Raw genomic sequence first — 21,686 nt, forward strand, 5'->3', positions numbered from 1 at the left:
ATCGGCAAAGATCACAGCAGTATCCCGAAAGATAGCCCACCCCGAAACGTTTGTTACCCGTTTTTAAACAGTACCCAATAAATAGCCTCGCTCCCCAAAAGCGGGGCACCTGTGTCTGAATTTGACAAACAATGGCTCCAGGATTGCATGAATCATTTTGCCGACTCACGGCAGTCCCCCGAGCGCCTGCAGTCAACCATTGTGCTGCAGCCTTGAACGACGAGAGCGGGCCTAATATTTTTAGTGCACTGACACCACTGACTTATCATACTCAGTCTATATACAACATTTGCAATCACAACTGGTCAGCGCGCATCGTGGTGTCCTTGTTGGCCAGCGCGTACATCCTGCAGAGTACAGATTTCGCACCATCAGATTTGTTGATATCAGTGAGAACAAGAGAAATGGCCACCAACATAATGCAATGACGTCAGTGAATCCTATATATTATTCGAGGCAAACACGTGTTTCAGTTAGAGTTTAACGAAGTCGGCGTTCTACCGTAAAAAAGTAGGGCGTAATAAAGAAGATTGCCGTTGGTATAGGAAAACTTTATAAAGTGTTATCAAGCCGCACAATTTGGGCTCGATCATAAAAAAGTGACCGAATGAAGCTTGAAATATAAACCTCATTTCCAGCAATTTTTTCGAAAAAAAATAAAAAGAGCTCTCATTCAACGCTGATAAGCTGGAGCTTGGTGAACCTCCTGACCATTCTTATTTGAACCAAAGGACCAGTGCGAACGTCGTCAGTGAGCCTAGCACACGAATTGAACACGTTGGATGTTTGCGACGAACCTTGCGGGTAATGTTTGCACTCAAGCACCATAGAAAATCCCCCCAGACAAACACAGACACAGACGCAGACACACACACACACACACACAGACACACACACACACACACACACCCACACACCAACGTTAGTCTTCATTATCGGCATATGTTTCTTACTGCAATAAATTGTATCATGGGAGAGACAGCCAGACACATCTGGTTTTCTTGAGAAAATTGTATTTAATTCTTCTTGAAGAGAATGTTCTCATATTTCTTACGTCGTTTTCTTCGTGGTCTTTGTATTGATTGCAAACATAGGAGTGCTATGTTCAAAGAATGACTGGGTTACCAAAGCAATGTATCCGCTGATTCTGAATGGGACTGAATCAGCATGCAGAAGAAATATACGAACGTTGTCTATGAACATGGAAGACCCGTTCGTCAGCCGGCTCAAGTATTCTAGATGGAGCCATTCAGGGATTCCTGGAGAGCGAGTCTCTTTGAAGAAGAAAGATGGGTAGGAGATTTATTTTAGAGTGTAGTGCCGCTCGATAAACAGGAGTAAATCAACTAAAACTGGGAAGCACTGGCAGACTTGTACCGTACGCATTACAAGTAATCAAATTACTTGTAATCGATTACTTTTTGGAGTAATTTTGTAATCAGTTGATTACTCTTATTAGGCAGTAATCACAAGAGTAATCTGATTACTTTTTGAAGTAATGTAAATTACTTCTAACCGTTAACCTTTTAACCGTTGCGCGAGACCCTCCCCCCGCACACACCTTTCTTTTTCTGAAATGACAAAAATAAAATTTGCTTGTTGTTTCGAACGGAAAAAAAATAGATTTTTGCGGAGCTGTAGGAAACAGAGGGTAAACCCCTTGTATGTACAGTTTTCTTTAATATGCCCGGGTTTTCTTTTTTTTTTTTTTTTTTTTAGCTGGGATTGGAAGTGGGAAGCCCCAGGGGAGCCCAAGTGCGTCACAAAGATCATTCAGGGCGAAGTTTGAGGGAGCAGAATGTAACTTTGTAAGTTCTTCGTTTACGTTACCTACTCGCAGCCCGTAGGAGAACCAGAACCGAAGAATGACTCAAGCGGATGCAAAATATAACAAAGCCAGTTCAAATAGACGTCAAGATCCCGTATTGCCCCTACGTGGTCTTTGTGACAAGCAAGGTTTCGAGTTGAGAAGTGGTCGGGGCGATCTCTTCCGCTAATAGATACTACGCATGATCCGTTACAAATCCTGGAGCAACTGCTCTTTTGTATAACATGCGAGTTCATCCACATGTGAATAATATCTGGAGAAGCGCGTGTGTGTGCGAAAGAGAGTAAGGGCCTCTTGGTTGCCAGTACAAGAAAATATATAGAGCATGAAAATAAAATAAAATACCTTTTATTTGAAACCAGAGATTCCAAGAAGCACTCTAAGTTTCTATTCATCAGGGACCAGTGGAGATGTTTCGGGTGAAATAGCGATTGCGACACAGCTAGAAATTTCGCAGCTAGAAAAACCGATGATGCCATGATGCAGCGCACAGAGATGGCTGATGCTGTAGAGGGGGCCCGTTTTTTGTTTTGTTTTTTTCAGTACTTGGGAAAATGTGAAATATAGGTTGGAAGTAGTTCATTGTTATGAGCGCTAAAGATCTAAGACTTCACAAAATAAGGTAATCGGAAAAGTAACCGTTACTTCTTAAAGTAATGTCCAATTATTTTTGCTGTCGAGTAATCAAGTAATCTAATCGAATACTTTTTAGCAAAGAGTAATAGTAATTGTATTCGATTCCTTTTTTTTTTTTTTAGTAACGTGTACAAGACTGGGCAGCAGTCACTTTGTATTTAGATTACTACAACTGCATCAACATGAACAGATTCATTTTTATTGAGGAGACATGACACGAAAATAAAATTGATTTGTGGAAACGAAGTTTTAATACAAGTAAAGTACGAGCCAGCGCCCTAGTTTTAAATGCAAACAAAAAGCACTCGATACTTCAGTTATCGAGCCCTCTGCAAAGAGTAACTAACAACCAAGGAGACAGATAAGGCACCTCTCTCACGCGTCTAGGCTCAACATTAATAACGCACGGCACATTGGATGTGAAGAATTGAATTCGTCATTACAGCTTGTCTTACTTGGTAGTTTCGTCCGCCATGAATCACGAAACGAGAAGGAAAAACAGAAGTCGTATTCGGACCGCGAGACGCCAACCCCCAAAAAGAGCTCTCGGGTTACGAAACGACGTCTGCAGGAGACACGGAGCTCTAACGCGCGGTTCCTGGGCTAGACCGCACTTCATCTTTCTTTGAGCGGAATCGACTGGAGAAGCACCCTCAACCGTTGAGGCTCGTCACGATCCGCGCCAGCGGAGACAGCAGCGACGCCGATCGCCCCGTCTTGGTGGACTTGGGTAACGACGGTAGCGCCTTGCAAGCATCGGTGCCCGCCTTGAAGTTGATGCACACGGTGTCCAGGAGATCGCCTGCAAAGAAAACGTGCGGCTGCTGGTAAGCGTTTCGGCCAACACGACCTGCACGGACCGCAGTTCGTCTGCTTCTTTTGCAGGGATTCTGGTGACGTCATAACGCCGAGCTCTAATTGGTTCTGAATGAAGGATAGTGGGTAGACATCAAGGCAGCTTGCTTTGAGGTCTACCCACTATCCTTCAATCAGAGCCAATCACACCTCGATCTCGTTCAGACGTCACCACAACTCCTGCCAAGAAGCAGACGACTTGCTCTACGCATACTCAGTTTCCTTTTAAGTCCGACAGCAGCCGATGCTATGACCGGATGGAGCCAATCAGGCTGCGCCAAAAGTGCATAGTCACGGCGCTCGTCATCGTTGTGGGTTTGCTAGCACCAGTTAAACTAATCACGCATAGTTCAATGCGCCGCGATTGTGCGCTCTTTTCTGTGCGTGATTGGTGAGGCGATGCTCTTTTGGCGCTGATTGGTTGGCTCTCCATTTGATCGCGGCATCGGCTGGATGGATGGATGAATGGTAATGGCTATAACCTTTGTAACGGTCGGTAGCTTGCGCCACCTAGCCTGAGAGGCTGCGGACGTGGTTTAACCCCTTGCCTCGTAATAACGGGTGTCACTCGCGCCACTCTGCTAAGGACAATCGAGCACGACCACGGATGTAACTAGCGTTTCGGTTTCGTCGCTTGTTTAGCGCGCTCTCTGGCAACTGGAAAAACACACCCCTGTTGCTCCGTTTACCTTGGGTAGTTTTCCCGTTTGTTTTGTTTTTTCACAAAAAAACAAACACTCCATTTAGCCAAGAAAAAAAAAAAAAAAAGCAGTCGCTTGTGAGAGTTTACGCTAAAACAACGTGACTCAGGTGCAGATGTCCGCTTTAGCCAACAAAGAGATACAAAACATTTTCTTTTCTTTTCTTTTTTTTTAAGGGATTAATGCTTAGGCATATGTGACGACGAGTCCTTAAAAAGCCCCTGAAAAGAAAACAAATTTAAATCTAATTGAAACACGCGTGTCAAAAAAAAAAATTTACGCGAAAACAAAATTGTTTAGAGCAATATTGACGACCACAGATTTATTTGAAATTCTGCGCGCGAAGCACACGACGTCACAGGTAATTCCGGAATGACCATCTCGGTCGTGAACGTGAAGCCGATCCACCTCTTCTCCACGCGCCCAAAATGCCGAGAGATAAAACAAGTGGAAAGGAGGTGACTGTCGACTAAATCGCGTCAAGCGCCGTCAATGTTGATCTAAAAAAAAAAATGTATTTTTCGCGTAAAATTATTTTTTTGGGACGCGTGTCCCAACAAGACTGTTAAAAGTAAAATCTTTCTTTATTTTTTTTCAGGGGCCCTTCAAGCCTTTCGTATCTTTAGGAAGCAGACAATAGTTTCATATGCATTTACAGGAGTGATGAAAACTATATGAATCCTGCAAGGCTTCCATCGCGTCTGCAGATCAGTGGGACTCAAACCAGAAATCCTGATTTAGAAAGAGAGATGACACCTAGAAGTAGAAAAAGAGTTTTTTTTTTTTTAGTCTAAATTGTTCGTTTCATATAAACTTTTGCTGTCCGTTCCTTTAACAAAAAGAGGTGAGTAGGCAAGAATTTAAAGCGAAACCGAGTATAGACGACAAGATCTGCGCAGGTAGAAAACTATACACTGAAACAAAAATCAGAGAGTCAAGCTCTGAAGTCTAAGTTTCTCATCTATAAGTTGAAACCAGACCCCTCAGGGTAGCACACCTTTCCCAATCTTCATTGTCGGTGTTTTCGTTTCACCTGAGTGGCAAACACCTCGCACGCAATCCGGTGCACGTAGATTGTAAAAGACTGTCTAAAGACGAGCGGCAGTGTTGTCTTCTATCTTGGCATTCTTGATATTGTATTACTGCACTCGTTTCGATATTGTATTACTACATTCACGTATATAATATACATGTGTTATCTCCTGGTTTTTCCCGTGGTTGGTTTTGCAACGCTACAAGAATGTTTGTTTATGCAGTTGTTTATTTTTGGTCAATTTGTATAGCCATATTCTTTTACGATTTTATTAAATAGCTCGCAGTTGTTTAATTACTAATAATGACAGTCACGACATCAAAAAAACAATAAACATTGCGTTTCTCTTTTAAAAATCTTGGTCCCCTACCAGACCATACTAAAAATAACCTAAAAGTAACATTTTTAGCGCGCGCAAAAGGACAATTTATCACTCTGGTAAAAACGTGTCCAGGCTTGAACACGGCTGAAATGTATGATTGTATATCGGTGCGGCATAGTATTTCTATTGCTTAGAATACAGACGCTTTGTTGGTGTCACTATTTTGTTCTTTCGACTGTGAGCTGGCACTGACATGCCCTCTGAATTTGTTATTACTTTGGTGTCAGGCAGGTTCTGCAATTATGTTTTATATTCAGGTATGCCAGCACCAGCTCTAAAACCAGTTTGTTGTTCCTGGATACTTTAATTAACAATGATTGATTGCTGAACGATCGATTGATCAATTGATTGATCGATTTATTGATTGATGAAAGTTAATCTCAAATCTTCAGAACAAGTAGTTCGAGGTTTCATTACTCGTATTTTGGCTATCATATTTGGGCCCAAATCACCCAACGAGTGCCAAGATTAGGCTTCTCTCCTGGTCCTTCGGTTCATATGTGGCATTTTTGGCTCAGTCTAGCACCTCAGCAATTATGTGCGGAGCCAGAAAAGAAAGCCCTAAAAACGTCGATGGAAATTACCCTGGCACTAATTGACGCCTTGGAGCAAAACCATTTTAGGCCCAAGTCAGACCCCTGTAGGATTGCAAAGTATGTGCCAAGTTGGGCAGTTCTCTGGCGTGATACCTGGGATAGGAGCGATATATGACCGAGCCTGGTGAATAAAATAAAGATATCAAGAGCCGCAAAAGCTTCATTAGAAAACGAATTCGGTTCTTACCAGCGTATCCCGTGATGAGCTTCTCCACGTAGGCCGTGGTACCAGTCCCGCACGGTGATTTCACAGCTTCCGTCATGCAGGTCTTGTACGTGTTAAAAGAACTGCAGCGCGCCAAAAGAAGGTTACGATTAGGGATGACGCGAACTTTCGCGAACCTGAGGTTCGATCGGATCGCCGAATTTTCCAACTTCTTGCAAAATTCGACGAACGGATATATGGACGGATAGATGGACGTTAACGGCTGTCCTCTTTATAACGGGCTGTAGCTTGCGCCACCTAATAAAAAAAAAATGATTCCTTCTCTTACCTTACTACGCCATATTCCTTACCCTATACGCAAAGTTTGACTCTTGAACAGTGTTGCCCGACTCCCGCACAAAAAAGTCAAACATTTAGAGAGAAAAAAAGCAGCACGTAGGATAGCTTGTTTTATAGGTATAACACAAAACGAACAAACCTTAAAATAATTTGGTTAGATTGTTAATGTCAAACGTTCCGCGCTATTAATATTGAGCCCCCTTCACCGCCAGAGGGCGTGGGTTTGTTTTGCATTTCCGCGCATGCGCATGATAGTCGAAACGTCAGTCGAACGTTCCTCGAACTTTCTGCGTGAAAAAGTTCGAAAAAGTCGAACTTGGTCGATTCGAACCTCGACGACTGAGCTGGTTCAGGCCATTCCTACACTCCCTTCACCCATAAAGCCTGAGTCACACTGCTCATATCTGCAGACAGTGTGTTTTAATTACTAATGTGACAGGACTGACGTAAAAGGGATGAACCCCCCCCCCCCCCCCCCCCCCCCCCCCCATAGGCAGCGTCTACAGCCCGTCTTTTGTACAAGCTATTCGCAGCCTGACCGCGGTTGACAGTGCGCTGAACGCTACGCGCTTGTTGGACCATGGTGTTGTACGCCAAACAAACACGGACGAAAAAAAAAAAGGAGAACTGGACAGGACGCGGCGTAACTTTTAACTGCATAGCTTATTTGTATTAAAAACTTTTAAAATTAACAAACCGGCACACTTAGCAGAACCCAAAGATGTCATCTAACCCCCCTCCCCCCCCCCCCCTCTTTCTCAAATACCACCGTCATTTGTTCTTCAATTAGTAGAATTCTTTATCGGACAGGGACAAAGAAGGTGCGCTTACACAAAGAGTTGTCGTGGTGGGACTTAATCGGGAAAGCTTCCTCAATTTATCTGGCCGTTTTTGTTTTGTACCGTATTTACTCGAGTAATAGCCGCAATATTTATGAGCAAGGCCCTTGCATCTACTTTCCCGCAAAGCACATATACAGCCAATCATCGCGTTGTGCATAAATAACATAGCGAATACCCAGATCGAGAACACGATTCTTCATTCAAATGCAATCTTCACAGATGGTATCTTCGCGCGAAGACGTTATCTCTGTCCTGTAAACCGCTGGAATCATGCTGTCGATCGCGGTGATTGGCAATCCGCGTGCTCTGCGGAAAAGCGAACCTTTAGGTTTCTTTCATAAACATTGCGGCTATTACTCGAGTAAATACGGTAATCACGAATTCACGAAGCCTTCATGATCAAGTCCCACCACGACAACTCTTTGTGTAGGTGCACCCTCTTTGTCCTTGTCCGATAAAGAATTCTACTAATTGAAACGGTGGTATTTGAGAAAGACGGGGGGGGGGGGGGGGGGGGGGGGTTAGATGACATCTTTGGGTTCTGCTAAGCGTGCCGACTTTTATATTTTTAAAAGTATTTCATCTAAATAAATCATTCAGTTGAAAGTTACGCTCTCCAGTTCTCCCTTCATTTTCGCCCGTGGTTTTTTGACGTATTAATTACACCATGATGCAAAACCATCTAGCCCGACTAGCCATTCTTGTTGGACCAGTCACACGTATATCTCTCACCACGTGATCGCGCTACCGCCATGGGAGTAGGAGTAATGTGATCAAAGGGAGGCGCCGGGTTGGTTCGGCGTGCGCGTAGCTTCCACGGCGCTTTCAGCTTAGAAATAAACCGAGTATAGTTACAAGTATCCTTGAACCTTGCTGAGCAAAAACTAAGTGTTTTTTTACGAGCTTCACAGCTATACAAAAAGTATTAAAAATTACGAAGAAACGTTTCATAGCTTAGGAGGCATCGACATTTCGACCAATAAAGGAAACAAACGCGTCGCTAAATATTTTCTCTCGGCGTAGAACGCGACGGCATCCGAGAAGCCTTGTCAAGGAAAAAGCATGCGGCAAGCGCCGGCATTCAAGACACCCCGTCCTGGTAGGAGGAGTGGCCGATGTTATTCTAATTGTTGCTGCTCGCCTCAACAGTAACCGAGACAAAGTTAATCACTCCTGCCCGAAGGACAAGGAAGTTTTCACCGAGAGATTCTTAGGGAGATTCTTTCACGTTCAAGATGCCACGGCCATACCGGTTTGCGATCGGAGGTGCAATACGCCATTCTAGCCACCTGTCGTGGCTATCTCTTCGCAATAACAAAAACGTTCTTTAAAAAAATGTAAATAATGCATTGAGAATTCGGTATATACAAAAACTACCGCGCAATGAACTGCATACTGTTCGTGCCTTCACAATTTTTTGCTTGTTTCACCCGCAATAGTCTGGTTCTGCGTTTTATTTTTACGTGGGAAATTCTCTATTGTCACGATAATACAACAGAAGCTAATGTATTGCGCTTTGAATGGCTTTGATATGAAGGCCCGTCTATACAGTGTTTAAAATAGTGTATAAAAACTAATAAAACTCCTTCTTTTTTAATTTAAACGCAATTTACATCCCTCGAACATTACCACACGTGAAAAAGCAAATGACAGTAACAGAGCATTAAAAGGAACATGCAATTAATTTTGGGCTTGGATAGATTGGGATTTTACTAAACACATATTGTCTAGCGCGTCAAAAGAAGAATTGTATACGCGAGGATAGAAAGCCAAAAGCCTGAATTTCGGTACAAAAATCTGAAAATATAGCGGACTGTTTCTTCCCTCCTTTCCTTCGAAGGCTCTCCCGCCTTTCCACTATGATACATCCGCGGTATTACCCAAAGCACGTACGTCAGCCGACCCCAGCTCACGCATTGGGCGCGAGCACTGCGTCATACGGACGCATGCGCTCATGAACAATCAATCCGTCGACGAATATTTGGATTGTGCGTTAGTGGTTCAATGAGTGCAGTGACGGCACTTATCATCCCTTGCGGACGAAAAGTTCCACGGTGTGCTTAAAGAGCAAGCTGGAAGCTTGTAGGCATCGATCGGTGCCCAAGCATGTCACGACCACGTGATTTTTTTTTTTTATTTCGCTTTAGAGTTGAGTATTAAAGCTAAGGAGGAATAAGTTGAAAAATCCTTTCATTGTTACAGTGAACTAGGAATAATTAAGCGGGGAGATCTACGGGCTCCGTTCATGCTTTCAGTTGAAGCTCAAAATGTGGAAGGTAGGCATGGTGGCGCTGCGATCGAAGTGGCTTGGCTCGAAAGCGCCGGTAGCCCTTTCCCCTCTTCTCTCTCGCACTCAAAATAGCGCTACCCACGATAAAACAGTCTACACCGCGTCGACGGCGCCCGGGCGTGACTTGACTCGAATTACAGAAACTATTCGCTGGCAGCCATAGCTTTGTGCGCAATTGATGACCGCGAGCTGACGGCGAGCTTCCACAGTTCTTTCACAAGGTGCATTCCGCATTATCAAGATTGCCGGTCTTGGCAGTCTGTTAATGCAAGCTCGTTCTGAGCACAATCTCAGATATCGTCGTCCAGTGAATGCCCTCGATAGTAGAAGTGGACAGAGAGTAAAAGCGCTTGCCTTCTGTACTTAACAATCGCCGACAGAATGCGAACAGCAGGGCGTCTGTTTCGTCTGCCCTGCCTCCAGCCATAGCCTCCTGTATAGTAATGAAGCCTGGCAGGTCGCCCTGAGAAGCGGCCGCCGAAATGGAAAAGGTGGAACGGGAGACAACAGATGAAAGGGAAGCCACGTGATTGGCGCCCCGCTGCGGTGACACGCGGAAACACACTTCTCCCGAGCAAACAAGTGTGTTTCGGGTCCACGCCGCTGCAAAAGCTGAGCGCTGACGTCCAGGTTCCTCGAGAAATGGCTCTGTGATGCTCTGGGCTACCAGGTCATCGCGCTCCAAATCTGCAACCGGGCACTTTATAGGAAGTATTCACTGGCGGCCATAGCTGTGTGCGCGACTTCGGAGCGCGTGCTGATGGCTAGCTTCCAGGGTTCTTTTGCAACGTACATTCCACACCGCCAAAATGGCCGGTCTTAGCAGCCTATTAATGGGGGCTCGTTCTGAGCACGCGTTCTTGACAGCACCCATAAATATGGCGCCCAGTATTGGCGACGTGCGCGACCGAAAGCGTCGCTGTAGTCGGCCTTCCACGATTGGCCGAACGGTGGCTATGATGTCAGAAAAGGATTTATCATCGACGGGAATAAGAGGAATGAAAGAACTTTAATTTTGACGGTGTTGGCAGTGTTCCTTTAAGAGCGCAATGATTTCAAGCTTCCACCATGCTATTTACAAACACCATCGAACTTGTTGTTTGCAAGGTAATGACGTCACAAGGGGGAACCGTAGGAGGGCGCCACTAAAACATCTCGCCGCTAATAGAAGAGGCTATGCTCCAGCACAGACTCGTTGCCTTTCGTCGTGCTTTCGCTACGTGTGCACGCTCGAGGTCCACAAGACGACGAAGCGTTCTCTAAAGGTAGGAATTGGTCGCGCTGGAGGCTGGACAACTGAACTACCTCCCTGCTGTTCTCATCCTGTCAGTGACTATGGCCTTTGTCCGTTGTGCTATTCCTGTTCTTACACGTTGAACGTCTTTCAGTGGCAGACGATGCTTGGGCATCAATCCCTCCCAATACCACTAACCAAAGCACTGGAACTCTGGCGTCATCACAGTGAGATCGAGCGAAGACACAGTTGGGACACAAACGCTACGTCAGCAATCGGTTGGGCCTCGTGGCCCCTCAACGCGACGAAGCAGGCTCGGCAACGGGGTCAAGTCCGATTGCTGGGTTAGCGCCATCGATCCAGCTCTGATGACGTCCCGTAGAGGAAAAAGAAAATGTTCGCAGGCCTCGATTATTTTAGGTGGTTTTGGGCCGACAAGGAACACTGTCAAGAGACTCGAAAACCTCGGTCACACTGTTCCTACATCATAAAGAAGACACGGTGCATGTTCCAGACATGATGGCATCTGCGGGCACGCTTCAAACACGTTCCAAACACGGTTTATTCATGCAATCTAATACTTCGAGCATGTCTGTAGGCAGTCCTTGCATGGCCAAACCGTCACAGAAGCAAGAACTCAAGATTGTCATGCATGATGTATTAAGCCGTGGTGACGCATTGGCCATACAAGAACTATCTGTATACATACTCAAAGTGTAACTTGGTACGAATCAAACGTGCTTCCAACATGATTCATGTCCGCAGGTAATTCTGTCATGATGTCTGCAGCGACAAGCGTGGCTTTTTTTATGATATACGAGCAGCGTGACGACAACTTTGAGATGTCGCCGTGGCGATTGCGGCGAAGGTCAGATGCCCCTCACTGACCAGCAGGAGAGTCCCAGCCTGCTCTTGGTGGGAGCGTCCACGCTCTGGTCCAGGACTTGGGTCAGGTCCCTCATGCACTGGTGCAGCTTCACGCCGTTGCTGTTCATGCATCCGGAGTGCTTCAAGTACTCTGCATGCGTCAACACCGAACCCCGATTGGCATAGACCCTTTCATGCTCCGTTTCACCTCGTGATGGACCGCGGCGGACGATAGGAGCCATCGGAACCAATCCAGTATTGCGTGAGTGCCACGTGACCTTGGGAAGAGGCGCAGCGCCGCGCGAGGCGCGTAGTCACGTGGTACGTTTACAGAAGTTGACTAAGATACAGCACCCCACGGGAGCCAGAGTTGCGAGTCTGTTTTTCACGTGCCCACGCGCCGCAATTCGCCGAGATCGATCACGTGAGGAGCGAAGCATCCTGCGCCGTGCAGGAAAATCACTTTGTCGACGTTGCACGGGCCCCGGCGTACGTTCCCCTGCATTTTGCCTCCTTCTCCACCTTTCCTGTTTCCCAATGCGCGGCGGCGCGCGCGGCGCCGCTATTCGCCGAATTCAGCCCCGTGACCGACCGCAATCGACGGAGCAAGGCTCCTACACCCGCGCGAGGAGTGTCTTTCCCGCATAACTTAGGATTTCAAGATGGCTGAACGCGCAACTCTGGCTCCCGTAGGGAGCCTATACAGGAACTCTAGACTGAGATAATTCGCTCCGTCCTCTGCGGTACATCGTAAAGTGCAACGGAGTATAAGGTGTTTTCGCGTGACCTCAGAACGCCATTTTGCTGTTGAGTGAGTTAGAAAACGTATTTATTAAAGGAATGGATACATCACAACGTCCCGCGACGAAAAGTATAGGCCCCAATGTATTTGATGGTGCCAGAGGAATCGTTCAAACGTTCGCCTTTCGCAAGCGCCAGGCAGCTCCTAACAACAAAATGGTGGACCTAATTACGTCAGCAAAAACACCCTATAGTATTTCCAAACACTGTCTCAGAAGCAACTTCCGCTTGTGCGGTTTTGGCGGGCTTCCGGGCTTGTTTATTAACACAATTGCCAGTGCTACAGAATCGACAATAGTGGAGATTTAGCGAGGACCTTCTGTTGTGTTATTCAACATACACGTGCATGGTGATCGCTCGTCTATCACAAGTATTCAAAATCTCCAACAAATATCTTGCTAACCGACCTTTCAGCTAAGCACTGGGACAGTTAGTGATTAAATACTTGTTGACCTCGGTGTAATATAATCTAAAAAGCATTATTGAGTGCCTTCTTTGTGTTCATTTGTTCTCAAATTCCTGTTCCTCAACCCCATTCTGTGAATAAATCATGAATGCCACCATGTGTGAAGCGTTTATATACTTTCACGAGTTTATATAAAAGATGGCGGGAATGGCGCTTTTAAGAATTAATTCGCTGATTATGTTTGCGACATATTTCCGTGGAACAACTAAAAAGGGGAGGAATTATGACCGAAAAACAACTCTTTGCGTTTTTGTTTTACGTTTTCTGATAGTAATGTTTATGTAAGAAAATTTCTGATTACATTCGAGTTGTGCTAAAATAATGTGGAGATGTAAGCCATTAACGTAGTACGGCCTGTACTAATCAGCAAGCACAATCAATAATTATTTCGATTTGCGGTAGACAGTAAACTGTTCGTTTAAAAAAAAATCTAGTATTGAGTATAAATATTTAAACAAAATTTAAGTAGATCATTTTAGTTATACTAGTTTCAGAAGCCTGTCAAGCAGCAGAACACGTTTCTTGTTGTAAGAAGTAAGGGATAGCCGTTTGATTTGAGTTAGCCCTACAAACAAAAAAGAATCTCTTGCAGTTTACATGAACTACTGTGTGAGCAAAATAATATTAGAGGGTAACTCTTTCTGAAAATAGAGTTACCCTAATTCCCGCATTCTCGAATCCGGGTAACAAGGTAACCTCTCTGAACGACTTCCTTATTTCTTCATGTATTTTCTATTGCTCCTGACCTCAACAGAGGAGGAAGATCCCAGGATCAACAAACTTTTTCAAAAAACAGATTGCCATGCAAAACAAAAAATATTTAATGTAATTTACAGTAAGGTTTGATTCGCGCGGATCAAACGTACGTAACGTAGCTATTACACTATAACTATCTAAAATAACATTTTTGAGCCCGAAAAGAAACATTTAAAACCATAAATCATTCCCAGCACCAATACGTGAATTCTACCCCATATAAACACAACAATAATACTCCGCTAAAAAAAAACAAAAAAAAACAGTCTATTTCATTGCAGGTCAGGATGCGTACTAAACACAGTTTGCCCCAAAAGGCTTTTGCTTTATACCACTACAATAAGTCTCTAAAAACGTCACCAAGTATGAATCAATATAGAAAACAATTTCGATTAAATCTTTCGAAATGGGTCAATGTTCCTAAAGTTAGTTACTACTTCCAGTTTCAGGGGCATTCGAATAGAAAACTTCCGGATTCTAGAAATCACAAACTCAGGGATGCCTTTCGCGTAATTCTGGTCGTATAAGTAACGCCCCTATACTCTGTTTCATACTTAGCGTGCAACGCTGTCAAAGCTACTGGCGCGAGCGTGGGGCTTGATCTCGTTGATAATTTGCACGCGTTCTCGCGCAAACAAAGCCCTAGATGAAGCCACGCGCTCGCGCCAGTAACTTTGACAGCGTTGCACGCTAAGTATGAAACAGAGTATAGAGATACCTCACTTCGAGGCGAGTGCCTCCAAGCATCGAGCCATTCAATAAAACAAAAACAAAAAAAACACGAGGACGCAATCGAGGCACCCTCTACGTGTGCGGAGTGTTCTCAACGGTACACAGGGAAATGTGTTAGCACGTCGAACGTGTTACGTAAGCGCCGACATGCATGAACATAAGCGGGCCAATAGACACGGTATGTGATCACGTGATCTAGAGTATTATTTAGTGCGTGTAAATACAACTGAGTGCATAGATCTGATTTCAACTACTAGCCCTAAGCGAAAACCGTTATCTTGATTCACGGACGAGGACTTTCTGCGGGTTCGAGACCCCCCGACGAAACATTAAAGTGCCCGTTATGTACTCAACAAGTGCCCTTGGCAAGTGCCAGGTGGGCATTATAGGAAAGATTGCATAAGTGGTGTTATTAGTGTTCGCACGCTGCTTTTGATCACCATGCCTTATTACTCTTCTTTTTTTCTTTTTTTTTCTGTGTGTCTGTACGAACTTGCCATCCAAACTAAAATTAGACGTACATGTACAGAACGCGACAGGTCGGTCTGTCTTTGAGGTATGCCGACACTAGTTTACGCTGTAGAAGGGAAATTTATCCAGTGCAGCACTGGAGGCCTTTAACGTGCACGACATTCTAATGATGCACTAATATGTCTATGCAGATCGAAAAGGGCAAGGGTGAAGACTGAACCCAAACACCCAGGTTACTGCATGGAGCGCGAGCTTTCGATCCACGTGCTCCGAGCGGCGGTGTGCTAACGCACGCTAAAGGCTGGATCACGCTAAGTCGGATGAGCATCGTACCGGCGTGCGGTCGTGTACCAGTGCTGCGTGGTTTAAAACCCCAGGCTGGCAGTTGTGCTGCACTGGCTAAATTGCTCATCTACAGCGAGTGACTCGTCTCGTCGCAACTTTGAAATGGCTGACCAACTACACGCTGTATAAATATCCATCACAACCCCAATTATTATTATCACGCTAAAGTCACGGGATCTTGGAAAACTATAGAGCCAAGCTCCCCTAGAGTCAAATAAGCTACGCTTTCAAAGTACCGCGTTCCTTTTCTTTGGCATTTTGCCGACAATAGCGTCGCTCTACCCAACAATAATCTGGTTCGCTGCGGCATCATTGGACAGCGGCAGTCAAGTGAGTCGCTATCATCATCATCACGATTTCTGAACGCCATCATCTTGGGTCCAGCGGTCTTCTGCCTGATGCTGTTTACTGTGTATAGCGCGCGGACGCTGAAGTCCATCGATCAGCTCGCGCGTTTTCCATGTTACGTCGAGATACGAGCAACACGACTTTGATTCGCTTCCACAGGTGCAGCTGCGGCAGCTGGCACAAGCGACGGCTACAACTCAGCATGGCTCGGCTAAAGTCACTCCTCCATCTGCGCGTGGACCCAAGATGGCGGCGCCTGGCGCACTTCAGACGCGTAGTTTTGGAGTTTCGGTACACCGAAAGCGTAGCTTTATTTAGTGACTCTAAGCTCCCCCTATGGTCACCATTTTGGTTCACAGAATGAGCCATTTCTCCTAGGCCTCTCCATTCTTGGCGAGACGATGTAATTCGCTGGTGAAGGGGCAGCTTTAAAGAGACGTTTATTGAATACCGTACGTTATCCACACACCGGTGAAACATGCGCACATCTTCACACCGCCACCACATGCGCCGCCGGTGCCTGGTGGCATTGAAAAATAATCTTCCTGTCTTTAAATAGGCAAGCGCAACAGCCTCATAACAAGACATATGTGTAGATAAGCACTATTGACAAGTGGATGGCATGCGCAGCGCCGAATATTGGCGAAAAACGCGTTCAGTACGAGGATGCTTCATGGAGACCTTGGTGCGAATATTTCGGAACGACCCTTTCGAAACTTGGAAGATCAAAATGGTGATCGCCATGGCAACAAAGCCCGATCAGCCAATCACCTTGCGAGGTTTGGCCGTATGTATGTTACTATCTGTCTGTGTCCGGCTAGGCAGGCAGGGAAGGCAATGGCGATATTTCCATGATCCAGTGACTCTAACAGCCTCGTTTCTCTACGTTACGTTACGTTACGTTATGTTACGTTACATTACGTGAGTTTACGTGTGCTTACGACTGCTTACGACGAGAGTCACGAGACATATCTACTTTGTATGAAGTATGGCAACCAGTTTAAGAAGCAACTCTGAACGCAACGTTCAAAGCACGGATGCCCCGGTGATACATAGCGTAACGCAAAAAAACATGTAAGCAAACGCGCCTGTGTGAATGGTCTTCAAAGCCCCCTTATATATTTGCGTTTGTCTTGCAAGTAGCGAGAAATGCGTCAGTGAACGAATTGCGTGCCTCGTGCGGCCCTTGGAAGCAAATGGCTGCCCATCACTAGAATCAGAGGTCCTTACCGCCGAATTCAGAAACCTCACTCTGAAGGGCCCCTCCACTTCCTCGAAGAAGGCGCGAGGGCCGGCGCTGGCCAATCGCGACGGCGGATCCGTCCTCGCGATTGGCCAGCGCCGGTCCTCGCGCCTTCCTCGAGGAAGTGGAGGGGCCCTTAAGTTTGAGTGTAGTTCGAGTGAGGTTTCTGAATTCGGCGGTTAGACGAGGATGGCGGCGGAGCATCCGCTCGTGGTACGTGTCTTGCACGTTCCCAGAACAAGGGCTGGCGGTACTTGGCGTGAGGTTTATCCAGGCACTTAACACACTCGGCCACCAACCTATACGTCTATACCTTCTCCTGTCCTCTTCTTAGATGATGCTTCTTCATATTTATTTAGCCTTGTAAACAAAAAGTTCGCGTGTTGAAGAATTTGAAGAATAGGATTAAAGCCGCGGTCCCACTGGTCACACATTATAAAAAAAGACCCCCTCGCGCATGGTGAGCATGGGATCGCGTCGGTGACGCACCTTGGTGTCCGGCACCTGAGTCGTTGCACTTGGCGTTCACCTCGGTGCGGATGCCATCGAGGAGAAGCATCACCATGCCACGAGGAAACCGGGCAAGGCATTTTTGGGCGTAGGCTCGCGCACACTTCTCCGAAGTCTTTTCTTTCCTGGAGAAAGAATACCCACACGTAAGGGTCTCCACCCAATCAAGATGGACGCTTGGTAACCCTCCAAAAACACACCATTAGTTTATTTTGCCGAAGAGCTCAAAATAAACCCTTCGCGTCCATTCAACATGGGGCATGCATCAGGGATTGCAAGCGCTATATTTCGTTTCAGCTCAACTCCAAACGCAGCCGACGCTACGACGTTCGATATGACAACGAGGCAGCCAAGCACGTGCTTTCATTGGTTGATAATTGCGGGGAAACAAAAGCACGTGGGTAAATTTGGCGGGAAAAGAAACACGCGAGTTGCGGAGCCGATGCTACGACGTGCGATATGACAACGAGGCAGCCAAGCACGTGCTTTCATTGGTTGATAATTGCGGGAAAACAAAAGCACGTGGGTAAATTTGGCGGGAAAAGAAACACGCGAGTTGCGGAGCCGATGCTACGACGTGCGATATGACAACGAGGCAGCCAAGCACGTCCTTTCATTGGTTGATAATTGCGGGGAAACAAAAGCACGTGGGTAAATTTGGCGGGAAAAGAAACACGCGAGTTGTATAAAGAGCGCTTGCCATACCGCTAAGGTTGCGCAGCTGTAAGCACGGCGCATGCGCAGAAGCTTTCCTTCGCTCGAATTTGGTTCGAGCGCACGCGTACTGTCCACACCTGCGTGTGGGCAAAAACACGGGCTTGTTTGTGGATAGCGTGTTGGTCTATATAGACAATTGCAAACAGGGCATCAGGCCGCCGCCATGTTCCTGCTGGTGTGAGGAAGCACGTGAAATTGCGAGCCTGCCAAAGCCACCTTCACGCGCAAGCTGCACGTGCTTGAACGCATGGGACACTGGCCGGGACGCGATGCAAGCAAAAGTGTATATACCGGGACCGAGAAACCTGCTTCGCTTACGGGCAGGTGGTGACGAGCTCCTCCTTAGAGACGGGGATGACGGGTCCACCTGCGAAGATGATCAGGTCCGTGCCGCACTTCTCGAAGCTCTCGGTGCCGCAGCCAGCGGGCGTCTTGGTGGTGGGACCCGCGGCTGTGTACTCGAAGAGCCCTACGTGAATGTTTGACACGCGGCATTTGAGTCTTTGACGGATAATATTAATAATAACAATAATAATAATAATTTGTTTATTTAATGTGCCCAAAAACAACCACGCGGGTCTTCACATTGGCGCACACAAGACAAATAGAAGAAACACAGCACACGCACAGCTTAAATTGTACAAATTAGCGTGACTACAAGTAGGTCGCACACTTCACACAAAATGTAATAGAGTTTCAACTTTCAACTAGACTTGCCAAGTTCCGGCGAAAAACTAGGAGATCTGTGAATATGTCCAAGCTTGACGATGCGATTGTACTAAATGAAACTTGCATACGGGACAGTGGTGAGAGTTTAGACATGAATTGAATATAAAAGACAGTAAAATTTCTCGTAACGCGACAAGGATCATGAAAATCTACAAAATTCAGAAGTTGATTAGCATCAGTCCAACCATTTACCACCCTGTACAAAAAAATCAGATCAGGCTCGAGTCTTCTAGTTGACAAAGGGGCCCTGCAAGGACTTTTTACTGCTTTTTAATTTGCAGCGAACCCGAGCGCACTGAACGTAGTAACTTAGTGAAACTTTTCTTTTCGCGAAATTCGCTTTATTTTAAAAGTTATAGGCAATTTAGAATTACAAAAACAAGCAAAAAATAACCTCCTTCATGACGTCGTAGGTCCTGGCTTGAGTGGCCGTGAACTAGAGGAGGAGTAGTGAGCTCATCGAGCGCTCACGGCCGCCGCACTCCACATCGACGGCGCGAGAGGGCGTCACTAAAGCATGTTCTGGATAGGCTGTATGCAGCGGGCAGCCAAAGCGGCTTAATTGCATTTGCTGCGTGATTAAACACTAATTCGGCATGACACTTCATTGGCCACGAACGACAGCAAACACGGGGTAAGGATCAGGTCAGAATGGGAGCCACTTCGCGCTGCTACCGCGAAACGGCCAAACCGCAAGACAAAGCCCTTCGCCGAAGGCCTTCGGAACGCTCGGAGCCGGTCGGATCTTCCTGTCCATACGGCTGCAGCGCCACCGCGTACATCCGGGATTTTTCCGTGTCGGCGCCTGATCCCACTACTCCTTTCTAGTATGCGCCGCCTTTTCCACCGCTTGGCGGCGGGTATGTCGACGGGTCATTCCTTGTTTTCGTACTTTATAAACTGCATTTCTTTCTTTTTTTCATCTATAATAGTGAACAAAAACTACTTTTATAAATAATTAAAACAGGTCCGCGCCACTTATATTTTGTATTTCGACCAAAAAGAAGCTTTTAGCGGCTCTGACCAGTAGTAAGCCCAGGACCAAAGACGTCACATTTTGCGCGCTTTCGGTACCGCGGGCCGCCCTCGTCGGTGGAGGAGGTTTCCGTGTCGTCCGGTTAAAATATGACGCACTGATATTTAGTTACTCTGTCCGTGCCCGCTGGCTTGCCCGAACCCCAAGAGACGTGGAAACCGCATAAAAGGTAGACGCTTAAATATGATTACAGGGCCCCTTTAAGTAAAACGCTCTTAAGAAGAAATTCATAATCATATGCAAGCTACGTTGAAGAAAACAATGTATCTCTATCCCAGCAAGCCTCTGCGCATGTGTGTGCCCTCTCCCCCGACCCTTGAAGCTTCCGGCTGTCGCCATTTTCGGAAAGCACTGTCTCACACGACCAACACTGCCAGCTTGTGTTTGAGCGCATTTAGTCTTACTCGACAATTTTTTTCACGCATCGGTAGTCTGGAGCATAAAAAGCAACGAAAACCGAAACAGCGGCACGATGCCGATTGTGTTCCGACGGGCGGATACATACTGGACTGCCCTTCATTTGTAGTTCGCAGACAATCTTCCAGACGGCGCTCGTTACTCGAAAAAGGTTAGCTGGCGTAAGCTAACACTAGGTGGCGTAAGCTACCGCCCGATCCAAAGGGCTCAGCCGGATTCATTTATTCATCCATCCATCCAGGTTCAACACTACACTCGTGACCGGGTGCCCCAGGTTCTAGCCAATGGTTGTCAACCTCTTAAATCCCAACTAGAGGAATGCAAATACTGATTCAAATGGAATAGCGCAGTGTCACACCTAGCTTTAACACTGTTGAGAAAACCGGTTGTCATGGCTTTCCTTTACACTATTCGAGTAGAACCGGTATTGGGACACCGGCTACCGTTAAGAAAACCGGTTGTCGTGGCTTTTCTTTACACTGCGAAGGTTATGAATGGCACAGTGCTATTCGATTCCAGCAAGAATTCGCACCCCCGTAATTTTAAGACAAGGTAACAAGGAGGCTGACTCGTTATGCTTAATTAAGGTAATCATAGTCATAGACAGTTTTAGAAACGCATACCGTCGCGCGCGCCCCCATTTGTCTTATCAGAGAGTTTGAGGGGACCGTTTTTGCGCATTCGATAGGGTACGATGGGTCCTCCGGTACGAACTGCGCATGCGCCACCGCAGAAGACTTGCACATGCGCAGTTGCTACCGGAGGGCTCATCGTATCGTATCGGATGGGCAAAAACGCCTCCCTGAAACTCTCTATTACCGGCACGCAGCAATCGAGCTTCCACTCTTCCTACGTTACTCAATCCCTACAACAGCAACAAAAAATAAGAACTAATAGGCCACTTCCGCCATTGTGCAGAGCCATTGCACAATGGCGGAACAACTGACATCGTGGAACGTGCAAGTCATTCCATAAGACAGCGAGCGACGGAACGCGGCCAACGCAATGACACGACGAGACAATCAAACAGCGTTGGAAGTGCAAAGTCACTGTGCTCATCACCTCTTTCTGTGGGTGCGCTTTTGCATTCTCATCCAGCCAAACGCGCAGTGCGCCACGACGTTGCGGTTTGAGTCCACCATTGCGCACAGCTGCCAACAGAGGGCAGCTTTCCAAAGGGGGTCTACAAACCCCTTTCGAAATAGTGCCCTCTGTTGGCAGCTGTGAAATCCCTGCACAAAGGCGGACAAAAACCGCAACGTCACGACACACTTTATGTGTTTGGTTGGAGCAGAAGAAAAAAGAAAGCCACAGAACAAGGTGATAGGCGCAGTGACGGTGCACTT

The 21,686-nt window shown here is 46.4% G+C and overlaps 1 protein-coding gene across 1 annotated transcript in view; it reads right to left on the minus strand.

Moving 5' to 3' along the window:
- Positions 1-2,594: 2,594 nt before the first annotated feature.
- Positions 2,595-21,686, minus strand: part of LOC121047798 — a 29,494-nt gene continuing 10,402 nt past the window's right edge. The window contains exons 2-6 of the mRNA XM_042288606.1: positions 18,477-18,627; positions 17,421-17,566; positions 11,791-11,920; positions 6,219-6,319; positions 2,595-3,266 (exon numbers count right to left, since the gene is read on the minus strand). Of these exons, the coding sequence (XP_042144540.1) occupies positions 3,118-3,266; positions 6,219-6,319; positions 11,791-11,920; positions 17,421-17,566; positions 18,477-18,627 (677 nt within the window). The 3' untranslated portion in view covers positions 2,595-3,117. The remainder of the gene's footprint in view (positions 3,267-6,218; positions 6,320-11,790; positions 11,921-17,420; positions 17,567-18,476; positions 18,628-21,686) is intronic.

This window comes from Ixodes scapularis, unplaced genomic scaffold (genome assembly GCF_016920785.2).
Source record: "Ixodes scapularis isolate PalLabHiFi unplaced genomic scaffold, ASM1692078v2 PGA_scaffold10__122_contigs__length_95168666, whole genome shotgun sequence".
NCBI classification, from domain to species: domain Eukaryota; kingdom Metazoa; phylum Arthropoda; class Arachnida; order Ixodida; family Ixodidae; genus Ixodes; species Ixodes scapularis.